Source organism: Chelonia mydas, chromosome 11 (assembly GCF_015237465.2).
Source record: "Chelonia mydas isolate rCheMyd1 chromosome 11, rCheMyd1.pri.v2, whole genome shotgun sequence".
NCBI lineage: Eukaryota > Metazoa > Chordata > Testudines > Cheloniidae > Chelonia > Chelonia mydas.
This window is the reverse complement of record NC_051251.2, coordinates 36,101,534-36,114,165: the sequence shown is the minus strand read 5'-3', so window position 1 is coordinate 36,114,165 and position 12,632 is coordinate 36,101,534. Positions and strand designations below refer to the sequence as shown.

General features: G+C 45.1%; 1 protein-coding gene across 10 annotated transcripts in view; it reads left to right on the top strand.

Moving 5' to 3' along the window:
- The window catches only part of TTC21B (tetratricopeptide repeat domain 21B), a 105,516-nt gene that overhangs the window by 79,815 nt on the left and 13,069 nt on the right, over nucleotides 1–12,632 (top strand). For 8 of the 10 annotated variants that reach the window (XM_037912956.2, XM_037912957.2, XM_043525376.1 and 5 more), the window contains one exon: nucleotides 5,168–5,288. The exons of the other annotated variants lie outside the window; for them this stretch is intronic. In XM_037912956.2, the coding sequence (XP_037768884.1) occupies nucleotides 5,168–5,288 (121 nt within the window). The remainder of the gene's footprint in view (nucleotides 1–5,167; nucleotides 5,289–12,632) is intronic. 10 annotated transcript variants of the gene reach the window in all.

Below are 12,632 nucleotides of genomic sequence, written 5' to 3'. Positions count from 1 at the left end.
TGAATCCTGTCTCGTCTCATCACCCTGCTGCCACCTTTCAGCTTCAGCCCTCTTTTCAGCCTGCCACCTCTCCTCCCGGTCATTTTGTGGTTTCCTGCACTCTGACATTGTCTGCCTCCACGCACTCATCTGTGCTCTGTCAGTGTGGGAGGACAGCGTGAGCTCAGAGAACATTTCATTGCGAGTGCGTTTTTTTCACCTTCTGATCTTCGCTAGCCTCTGGGAAGGAGAAGATCCTGTGATCCTTGAAACACAGGCAGCTGGTGGAGGAAAAAAAAGGGACAGTGGTATTTAAAAAAACACATTTTATAGAACAATGGGTACACTCTTTCACAGTAAACCTTGCTGTTAACATTACATACATAGCATATGTGCTTTCGTTCCATGGTCACATTTTGCCTCCCCCCACTGTGTGGCTAACCCCTCATCCATCCCCCCTCCCCATGGCTAACAGCGGGGAATATTTCTGTTCAGCCACAGGCAAACAGCGCAGCAGGAACGGGCACCTCTGAATGTCCCCTTAAGAAAAGCACCCTATTTCAACCAGGTGACCATGAATGATATCACTCTCCTGAAGATAACACAGAGAGATAAAGAACGGATGTTGTTTGAACACCAACAAACATACACTGCAATGCTTTGTTCTGCAATGATTCCCGAGTACATGCTACTGGCCTGGAGTGGTAAAGTGTCCTACCATGGTGGACGGAATAAGGCTGCCCTCCCCAGAAACCTTTTGCAAAGGCTTTGGGAGTACATCCAGGAGAGCCGCGAATGCCAGGGCAAATTAATCATTAAACATGTTTGCTTTTAAACCATGTACAGTCTTTTAAAAGGTACACTCACCAGAGGTCCTGTCTGCGCCTGTCGGGTCCGGGAGGCAGCCTTGGGTGGGTTCAGGGGGTACTGGCTCCAGGTCCAGGGTGAGAAACAGTTCCTGGCTGTCGGGAAAACTGGTTTCTCCACATGCTTGCTGTGAGCTATCTATAGCCTCATCATCATCATCTTCCTTGTCCCCAAAACCCGCTTCTGTGTTGTTTGACTCCTTCAATGGAGATGGAGACAACACAGCTGAGGTAGTGGTGGCTGAACCCCCTAAAATGGCATGCAGCTCATCATAGAAGCGGCATGTTTTGGGCTCTGACCCGGAGCGGCCGTTTGCCTCTCTGGTTTTCTGGTAGGCTTGCCTCAGCTCCTTAAGTTTCACGCGGCACTGCTTCGGGTCCCTGTTATGGCCTCTGTCCTTCATGCCTTGGGAAATTTTGACAAATGTTTTGGCATTTCGAAAACTGGAACCTAGTTCTGATAGCACGGATTCCTCTCCCCATACAGCGGTCAGATCCCATACCTTCCATTCAGTCCATGCTGGAGCTCTTTTGCGATTCTGGGACTCCATCATGGTCACCTCTGCTGATGAGCTCTGCACTCGCCTGCAGCTTGCCACGCTGGCTAAACAGGAAATTGAAATTCAAAAGTTCGTGGGCCTTTTCTTGTCTACCTCGCCAGTCCATCTGAGTTGAGAGTGCTGTCCACAGCAGTCACAATGGAGCACTCTGGGATAGCTCCCAGAGGCCAATACCATCTAATTGTGTCCACAGTACCCCAAATTCAACCCGGTAAGGCCGATTTCAGCGCTAATCCCCTTGTTGGAGGTGGAGTAAGGAAATCGATTTTAAGAGCCCTTTAAGTTGAAAAAAAGGGCTTCGTCGTGTGGACGGGTGCAGGGTTAAATCGATTTAATGCTGCTAAATTCGACCTCAACTCCTAGTGTAGACCAAGGCTGAGATATCTTCCCCAAAGATTCCATCTGCACTAAGCTTGCTCCAACAAGTACTGATCAGGACTTTCCCTGCAATTGCAGATGTAAGCATTGTGGGTAGTCTGGAAACTGAACTCAGAACAGGGGGCCAATCTGTCCTGTGCTTTCAATGGCCCCCGTGGTGGACCCACGCAGTCTGGAGGAAGAAACTGCTTGATTCAAATGTAGAGGGGACAAGTGATGGACTTTGGGTGGGTGTCAGGGAGGAGATTGGGACAAAGCCTGGTGAGGGAGAAACTGGAAATGAGTGTTGGAGTGGAAGGTAGGACTGGGAGCCCAGGGAGGATAAAGGGCCCAGGGAGGGTAAAGGGGGACTGAGGTTGGATGATGAGCCCGGGAGAGAGTGGCACTTTCTGAGCAGAGACTGTGACAAGGAGTGGGGGAACACTGAGGTAAATGAGGAGCCTGGGCAGTGAGAGGAGATTAGGCCTGAGAGCCAGTGAAAATGGGGAGTGGTTGGGGGGGAACTGCAGGAACCGCGTCAATGGGAGCTTTGGGGGAGGTATCCACAGGTGAGGGCAGCGCATGGAGCACTCTGCTCCCACTCCCTCAGGGGCCGCAGGAATGTGGTGCCGGCCCCTTCCAGGAGCAGGGCAGGGCCAGGGCAGACAGGCAGGGAGCCTGCCTGGCTCCAATGCACGCCACTGCCACCCCGGAGCTGCCCCAGGTAAGCGGTGCCGGGCCGGAGCCTGCACCCTGAACCCCTCCTGCACCCCGCACCCTAACTCCCTGCCCTGAGCCCCCAGCTGCACCTGCCTACAGTGTCCAACCCTCTGCCACACCCCGCCTGCACCCCAGCCCCCTTCCCTGAGCCCCCTCCGCACTCCCTCCTGCACCCCAGCCCCCTTCCCTGAGCCCCCTTATACACCCCGCACCACTCCTTTGCCCCAACCCCCTGCCCCAGCCCTACATTCATGGCCCTGCATGCAATTTCCTCAACGAGATGTGGCCCTCGGGCCAAAAAGTTGGCCCACCTATGTAGGTAGGTAGATGTGTTCAAAGCACAGCTTACATTGACTTCTGGTGCAGCTGTGTGGGAATACCACTTCTGTAAATCAGACCACGGGTCTCGAGTCAGGCACCCAGAAAATGAGGAACACGCAATTAATGACCACCTGTGAAGAGTTTCATTTAAATGACTTGCCTAGCATCATATATGAACTCTGCAACAAATGAAATTGCCCTACAGCCAACAGCTTCCTTCACTACACAATCCTGATTCATCCCTAGAGCAGTCTATGCTGTGCACTGAATGAGGCGGGGTCCTGTGAAAAATCGTAGGTAATCAAGGGCTGTATTATCAGGCAAATACACAAGGGGACTGAATTAAAGTTGCACAGACAATCTCATTTCTGCCATTTCCTAGCTTTTGGGTGCTTGATTTTGCAACCTTAATGTTCTTTTCATATAGAGTATGTGGGTGTTTGTGTGCGTGCGTGCACACACAATATAGATTGAAATACAGTTACATTACTAAACTGTTTTAAATAGATTTGTGTATAGAAACTGGACAGGCACTTGTTCTTGGTAGGCACCATCATGATTAGGCAGCTAATGGTAAGGATTGCATGTCTGGCTAATATGGTGAATACTTGTTATGAAAGCAGGCTGTGACGGTCCTTTCACCAGTGTTCCATTGGACTGCAGAAGATGAAGGTTGATGGGATTCCCTTTATACTCACTCCCACTGGTCTTGGGGAAGCCCGTTTTGGGTGGCAGTGGTGAATTTTATAAAATGTCTTTTATGCAAATAAAGCCCGCAACAACTAATAAGAAAATAATCAGACTGACTGATCATGCTGCTAGAAAAGTTATTTTTCATTAGCTATTTACTTTTATGTGGGTTCATTCTTAGCTTTGTTTCATGGTATTGCAAACTGATAAGCAACTTGCGAGTTACATGGAGCATCATTTACAAAACCATCAAGTCATGGAATCCCTTCCAGTTTTTACTTTAAAGCACAGCTTTTGATAAGCATACATGGTAATAAACATTTTTAGGAGACTAAGAATAATAAAATTAGCTTTTATTGAAAATATTTAATGTTTATAATTTGTCAGTAAAATGTATCCATTTTTATTTGAAAGCTGTTTTCTTAGACTATGAATATTTTTTAAGTAGCCAAACTTTGGTTATCTCAGCATGGAGTGTGGGGTCCCTTCTCTCCTGCAAACTCTGATCATCTTGTACTCCTTCTGCATGTTGTCTGGCCCTATTGTGGTAGCCAGTGCTTCACCCAATGGGAAAGCCAACTAACTGCCCCAGAAAAGTGTCCGTAAAATGCTTTGCACTGCAGAGCGGTGACAGGCATAATAACTATCACTGGGAAGATGTTTCACTCAATGCTATTGGGGGCCATATACCTAATCCTGGTCCTCTGGACCTAATACATTCAGGCAGTTCTAATCAGAAAAATGCTTCTAGCAAGAGCCACTAGGACAAAGTAAGATTTCAGAGTAGCAGCCATGTTAGTCTGTATCTGCAAAAATAGGAGTACTTGTGGCACCTTAGAGACTAACAAATTTATTTGAGCATAAGCTTTCTTGAGCTACAGCTCACTTCATCGGATGCATGCAGTGGAAAATACAGTGGGGAGAATTATATACACAGAGAACATGAAACAATGGGTGTTACCATACACACTGTAACGAGAGTGATCAGGTAAGGTGAGCTATTACTAGCAGGAGAGCAGGGGGGAAAAAGCCTTTTGTAGTGATAATCAAGGTGGGCCATTTCCAGCAGTTGACAAGAATGTGTGAGGGAACAGTAGGGGGGGAAATAAACATGGGGAAAGAGTTTTACTTTGTGTAATGACACATCCACTCCCGGTCTTTATTCAAGCCTGTTAATTGTATTCAGTTTGCAAATTAATTCCAATTCAGCAGTCTTGTTAGAGTCTGTTTTTGAAGTTTTTTTGTTGAAGAATTGCCACTTTTAGGTCTGTAATCGAGTGACCAAAGAGATTGAAGTGTTCTCCGACTGGTTTTTGAATGTTATAATTCTTGACGTCTGATTTGTGTCCATTTATTCTTTTACGTAGAGCACTTCCTTCTTTTCCTCTTAACCTACTCACCTCTTCTCCTCCCCCCACCCCAGTTGAGCAACTCTTTTTCTCAGCCTCTTACTTTGGTTGAGGATCTTACTAACAGTCATGCACAGAATTACACAAATGGGATTTGTCTTGTCCGGACTTTAATCCAGAATGTTTTGTCACAGAAGTTAGTAACATCATGTAATTGTATACGCTTTCCAAGCTGTGTATATTCATATTATTTGATTGTCAGTACTGCATATGTTTCTCTAAATAAAGTTTTGAAATACATGTAGTCAACATTTATATTTTGTAGTCCTGTTGCAAAGCCTACGAATATATGGGATACATAATGGAAAAGGAGCAAGCGTATAAAGATGCAGCAGTAAATTATGAGATGGCCTGGAAGTACGGAAACCAAACAAATCCAACAATAGGTATGTTTACACAGTCTACATTTTTATCCTGTGGTAATACAAAAGAACAGAAACAATGACTCTTTATTGGTAAGACTGCATTTAATTTTCTATATAAGTAAAATATCTTCTCCGATTGTCTGTCTTCCTGTGAAAATTCAGCTGTTTAGAGATCTACATTACAACATATGAGAGAGCCTTCATGGCAAGATATAGCTGTTTGAGTTGGTACTTTGACAAGACTCTCAGCAATTTACAGCTACTGTTCTTCGAGTAGTGTTCCTCTAGGTGCTCCTCTCCAGGAGTGCATACGCCTCTTGAGCCCTTGATTGGAGATTTTCCATTAGAAGTGTCTGTTCAGCCTGCGCATGCGCTCTATACAACTTTATGCTGCACATTGAGGGTATATAGGGCTTGTGGATGAACCATCTTCAGTTCCTTCTCTTAATTTTTCAGTGAGAGACAGAGCTCGATCGTGTCTGCCTTGTGCATACCTCTGTGTGTTCTACAGCTGTTCTGTTAGTTTAGTGTTCTTAGTTAATGTTAGTTATTTTAGTATAGAATTACTTAAGATACTAGAGAGGATTGACCTTTTTTCCTCTCCTTTTTTCTCCTATTTTTCTGGGGAGCCCTATCAGCCTGGCTGGGTGTCCCTGGCTTATAACATTTCAGATTGCCTCTCTTGTTAGGAGGCTATCTCAGTCAGCGATGGCCACTCTAAGAGCTGGTCTACACTAGAAGTGTTATGCCACTGTAGCGTGTCTGGTGAAGACGTTCTATGCCAATGGGAGAGCACTCTCCCATCGGCATAATTACTCCACCTCTGCGAGAGGCAGAAGCTAAGTTGGCGGGAGAGCATCTTCCGCCGACGTAGTGCCAGTGTGGTCAGTGCTTAGGTCGCTGTAACTTGCAGCGCTCGTTGGGGGTGGTCTTTTTCACACCCCTAAGTGACGTAAGTTAGATCAACTTAGGGCAGGTCTACACTATTGGTTAAGTGTGTCTATTGCTTGGGAGAGTCTCATCACTCCCAAAAGTGTAACTTTTGCCTAGCTCTCAAATTTAGAGCACAGAAGAACCAGGAAACCGAACTGAGGCTTCTGATGATGGAGCACTCCCTTAGACCTGCTTCTGAGTGAGGTCAGTAGACCTTACCCCTATACATCTGTCTCTGGATGGATCCAGCATCCTTTGACTTAGGCCAAGGTCTCCCCTAAGAAGGGGAAGACTTTGGAGGACTCAAGAAAAGCTCCAGAGAAGAGCTCATCACAAGGAGCTGGCTCCCAAAAGGCCCCAATCTCGTGCTAGTCCACTGTGTCGGAGGCCTCAACCTCTCAGCTTGGTACTGTGGAGGCAAGAGACTTCCTTCCTCCCATACCAGCAAGTCTGGGAGATCCAAGAGTGCTTTGGAGAAGCACAGATTCAGCAGGCCCCACGTCCCATCTATAAAGGACAGGGATGCCTAGGATATATACACTCCTTTAGAATTACACTGTCTACATCACACTTACCATCAGCATCTTCTTTCTCATCATCTTCAGTACTGGGCAAATTGAAGCACCAAGCACGTTCTGCCTCGGCACTGACACAGTCTAGCTCAACTGCTGCATTGGTACCGACCCACTCAGTGCTGCAGGAATTCGGCTACTCCAGAGACTTAGTCAGTCTTAGACGAGCCAGAATACCCACTATTTATGGGTACCAATTGACTCTTGGTACTGATACCCCGATCTCCAGATTACCATTCCTTCCCGATACTGCAAGTCGTTCTGCCTTTTTCTACTGGGGCCCCATCACTGGAGGACATTGAGGAGGATGAAGGAGCGATTCAGTCAGTCTCTTCTATATCAGTTCAGTGTTCCCCTCCACATCCATACAGGAACCCGTACTTCAACAAGGATCTTTGTCCATGACCGGGATAGTGGGATCAGCCCTGGGTGCCACCCCCTGTCCTGTATGGGCTCCCACCATTGGCCATATCAGGGTTCTTGGGCTTTGTATTGGCAGCAGTTTACCAGATCTCCAGCTCCATTGCACCAAGAAGCTAGGTTTGCACAGTCCCCTCTACCAACCCCGCAGCATGAGATGTTTGAAGAACAGGAGGTTAGGGCAGATAAAGGGGTCACCCCGCAAAATCATATTTCATCCTCATCTCCAGAAGAGGTGGTCATGCCTCTGCCACCATCAATGGCTGCCAATTTCTGTCAATTCCAGGTCTTGTGTGGGGGGGTGGCTGCCACTTTCAGATACCTCTTGGGGAGATCAAAGACTCGCAACTCTAGCTACTGGACATTCTGCAGTCAGCAGCATCCACCCAGGTTGGTGCTACCCATTAATGAAGCGCTCCTGGATCCAAGGAAGACTATGTAGCAAAAGCCTGCTACTATCTCACCAACTTGTAAACGGGCAGATAAGAAATATTATGTTTCTCCCAGGGACTCTGAATTTTTGTTTGTCCACTCCTTGCCTAATTTCCTGGTGGTGTGCTGTAAATGAGCAGGGTAAGGAGCATTATTCAGGGTTCACCCCGATGATAAAAATCAGAAGAGGTTAAACTTTTTTGGCTGAAAGTCTTGCTCATCTGTGACCCTCCAATTTCGGATCATAAACTGTCTGGGGATCATGGCCAAGTACAACTTCATGAAATACAATAAATTTACAGCCTTTATTGAACATATTTCACAGAAGCACAGAGAACACTTTCACACTATCATCACAGAGGGTCAGTTATTAGCCAGAACCTCTCTTTAAGCAGCCTTAGCTGTTGCAGACACCATCACTAGATCCATCTCCACAGAGGTTGTTATGCATAAGGCATCCTGGCTCCAGCTCTCAGGGTTCCTGAAGGAGGTTCAGAGTACTGTTGAAGACCTCCCATTTGATGGTTGGAAGCTCTTCTTGGGGGGCCATGGATGAGTCCTTGCATGCACTGAAGGACTCCAGGGCCATGTTGAACTTTCTGGGTAAATACACCCCTGTGAACAAGAGGAGATTTTGTGTGTCTCAAATTGCCGGAGAGCATAATTTACCTAATTCACTACCTTTCACAGAACCACTAAACCTGGGAGGAAGAGACAAAAATCCCAGAGAAAGAGAGCTAATAATCCTCCTTCAGCAAGTAGCTATTACTGAAATAACAATTTTGACAGGATAGTTGAGGGTTTGATTCCCCCCTTGCCTCTAGTTTACAAGATGCAACCTTTTGCCCATCTCCCCAGTTTTGGAGACTGCCTTTTCCTTTTGCAACTGATTTGGTGGTGTATTACAACAAACATGTGGGTCATACAGGTCATAACATCAGGCTATACCATCCACTTGGTATCCCTCACATCTTCCCTCTTATTCCATTCCTCTCATGAGACTATACTGAGATCTGGTCTACACTGCCACTTAAGTCAATGTAAGTTATGTCACTCAGGGGTGTGAAAAAATCTCCCGCCAACTTAGCTTCTGCCCTTGGGGGAGGTGAAGTACTAAAGTTGACGGAAGAGCACTCTCCCATCGACTTATCGCATCTTCACCAGACCCACTAAATCGATGCCATTGCATTGATCACACACCGCTGATTTGGGAGGCAGTGTAGACAAGCCCTGAGTCAAGAAGTGCACTCACTCCTTCATTTAGGAGCTATGGAGGCAATCCTGTCCCTTCACATGGGGGAAAAGGTTTTACTCAAAGTATTTTCTTGCGCCAAAGAAGGACAGAGGATGGAGACTTATCTTAAATCTAAGACAACTGAACATATTTGTAAAGTCTCAAAAGTTCAGGACTGTGTCTCTGGCAGCTGTAATCCTTTTCTAAAGGCATGAAAGTATGTTTGGGTCCTCAACTTATAGGACACCTATTTCCATATAGTGACTCACCGCACTCACAGGAAATACCTATGTTTTACCATGGGCCAAGAGCATTTTCAGTACTGATTACTTCTGTTTGGTCCCAGGGTATTTTCAAAGATTCTAGTGGTAGTAACTGCTTATCTTCAGCGAGAAGCAACTGTATTCTTCCAGTATCTCGATGACTGGCTACTCAAGGGCCAATCTTAGGAAACAGTGCTGACCTCCACTCGGACGGCTCTTGCTCTCTTTCAGGAATTGGATTGTTTAAAAAAAAAAATCTGTTAGCTCCAGTACAGGTAATACAATTCATGGGGCCCAGGGCTTTCCTTCCCATGGACAGATTCATAATTTCGGCACATCTGGTCTATTCAAGGAAGCCCCAGTAAGGAACTGTTTATAGGTCTGAGGTCATATGGCAACTTGCACCATTGTAACAGAGGATGAAAGATTATGCCTCCACTGCTTTCAGTGCTGGTTCAAAAGGACCTATTCCTTGACCAGAGACAGCTTGGACAAACAGGTCACAGTTTCCCTCTAGGTGAAGAGCTCTCTAGACTGGTGGAAGAATCAACTCAGTGTCTATCCGTGTGTCTCCCCATTTCCAACAATAACTGTGACAACTGACTCCTCATTGCTAGCATGGGTAGCATCCTCAGTATTCTCACAACACAGAGCATTTGGTCATCTCAGGAATCTGGTCTCCCTATCAACCTGTGGGAACTCAGAGCAGTCAGGAACACTTGCCTTCAGTTCCTACCCCTCACCAGGGGCAACTCAATCAGGATCATGCCAGTGTTGCTTGCATGTTCTGTATCAACAAACAGGGAAAAGCAAGATACCCCTCCCTGTGCACTGAAGCTATAAAGTTGTGTAACTTGTGGTACAGCCCATCAGAATCCGATCTCAGCCATTTACCTTCTTACCAGCAGGCACTTCTCTCAGGACTCCGAATGGGAATTGGAGACTCAAGTTCTTCACAGGATATTTGAAAAGTGGGGACTTCCATTGGTGGACCTATTTGCAACATTCAGTAATAAGTGTCTCCTGTTCTGCTCAAGAGGAGGCTTAAGTTGCCACTCTTTGGAACATGTCTTTCTGCTTCCCTGGACAAAGGTCATCTTCTACACATTCCCTCCAACATTGCTAATACTAAGAGTGAGGAACAAGATCAGACAGGACAAAGGTAGTTATCTTTATAGTACCGACCTGGCTGAGACCTGTTTGGTAGCCTTACCTGCTTCATCTGCGTGTCCAACTGGCATTCAAGCTTCCGATCATCCCTCATCTCCTGTTCCAAGGTGCAGGTTTTGTGCTTCACCCCAACCTATAAGTCCTCCATCTCTGAGATGGTTCACAGGATTAGAATCCACCTGCTCAACAGGAGTATGATGGCTATTACTAAACCTTAGCAGGAAGTCAGCTCAAATTACTTCAGACTGGTATCACTGTGTTGTACCTGAATACTCTTTGTTTTCAGCCATCTTATTTTACCTGCTGAGCCTGAAGACACCAGGGTTATCAGTTAGTTCTATTAAGGTTCATCTGGCCACGATATCCGCATTTCATCCCCCACTAGAAAGGTTTTTCATATTTGCTTACCCTATGTCCTCAAGATTTATTAAGGATTTAGGGAACCACTACCTCCAGGTTAAAGATCCTGTTCCTACTTGGGAATTTCAACCTGGTACTTAAATACTTCATCAGATTTCCATTTGAACCCGTGGCAGCCTGCTCCTTGCTTCACTTATCTATGAAGGTGGCCTTTCTGGTAGCTATCAAGTTGGCCTGCAGGGTGGGGAAATTGTAGCCGAGATGGCAGACCCCCACCCCTTCCCGCTCCCATTTACAGTGTTTTTCAAAGACAGGTTCTCTTTATGGCCTCACCCTAAATTCTTACCTAAAGCGCTGTCAGATTTTCATCTTAACCAGTGCATTTATTTACCTGTATTTTTCACAAAACCAAGTAAATCTCAGCGAGAGACCTTCTTTAATACATTAGGTGTTAGATGGGCCTTTTATCAGATAGAAACAAGCAGTTTCGGAAATCACCTAGACAGTCTTCACAGCAAAGAGATCCATGGGGTCCCTGATCTCTACACAGAGACTTTTTCAAGGAGGATCTCTGGGTGTGTTACATGCTATGCAGCTGGTGATCCCCGTTCCCCTCCCAAAAAGGGTAATTGCGTACACTACCAGATTGTAGGCAACTTCCGAAATTTTATTCAAGAACATTCTGGTGTCTGATGTATGCAGAGCTGCTACATGGGCCTCAGTGCATACTTTCACTAAACACTATGTCTTGATCTACACTGTCAGATCTGATGCTGAGCTTGGTAATTCTGTACTGTCTTCAGTCCTGGATTCAATTCTGAAATTCCCTCTTCCCTTTGGGTATACTGCTCAGGAATCACCTCAAGCAGAGCAAGCAAAGAGACACTGTTAAAGTTGTTACTCACCCTATGCAGTGGGCTGTAGTTTTTTTGAGATGTGTCCCTGCACAAGGTAAGTAACCTTTTCTTCTAGTGGACTTCCCACAAGCTTCGATTTTTGGAACCCGTTATGGTTCACTGTTTCTATATGCAACTTGCATATTGCCTATAAATATAGTATTCATTTTGAATATGCATTATGCTACTTATGTATGAATTAGTGGCTCAGCTTTGTGACTTTGTTCTTACTATTTAATTTTGATCAGATATATGCATATCATTTTTAAACTATGTAAATTAAAAATTCTTATCTCCGACTCAAGATTGGTAACCAATTAAAAACTATTTGGGATATTTTTAAAGTTCCACTTAAGACAGTCAGTGAATTCAACTATTTCAATATGTGTTTGGTCTCCTACTTTTAGACCATTCTATACAGAAGAATGTACAAAAACTATACACAGGAGGCAGACTTTTTGTTGAAATAAAACCTACCTCCACACTCACAGGATGGTGGTTTCCAAAGTTCAATTCCCATTTTTGGACTGTGTTGATGGCATCTCAAAAAAATGAACACTGTTTACAATGCACCCTCTTACAGGCTTCTCTTGTACTTTTTTAAAGGGTGTGGAATGATAATGGTATTCTAGATTGCATAGAAAACGGTTTTCATAATGTACAGCTCTACCTTATATACAATAAATTGCTGCATCATTTATTTCTGTAGGTGCAGTTCCTTAATCTCCTTATGTCTCAGGTTCAAATAGTTTTTAAGTGAACTGTATATTAGAGAGGAACTACAGTGTCTGTAAAGGAACTACATTTGTTACCAACTTAAAACACAACCTACAAGTTTAGGCAGTTACCTAAAATAGACTAGTTCCTAGGTGTACTTGTCTACAGAAAATAAGGAAGGTCAGTGTGCACCAAGAAAAGCTTTTAAGGGTCTAAAGGTTGGAAGGGAAACAAAATAGGAAAAGGAGGCAGATAGGAAGCTGGGAACATCTTTCCATAAAGAGAACGAGATTACTAAAGTGTTCATTTTGCATGCTCGTAATGAACAAGAATGATCAAATGGTAACTGGCCTTCGCCCAGGCTTCTG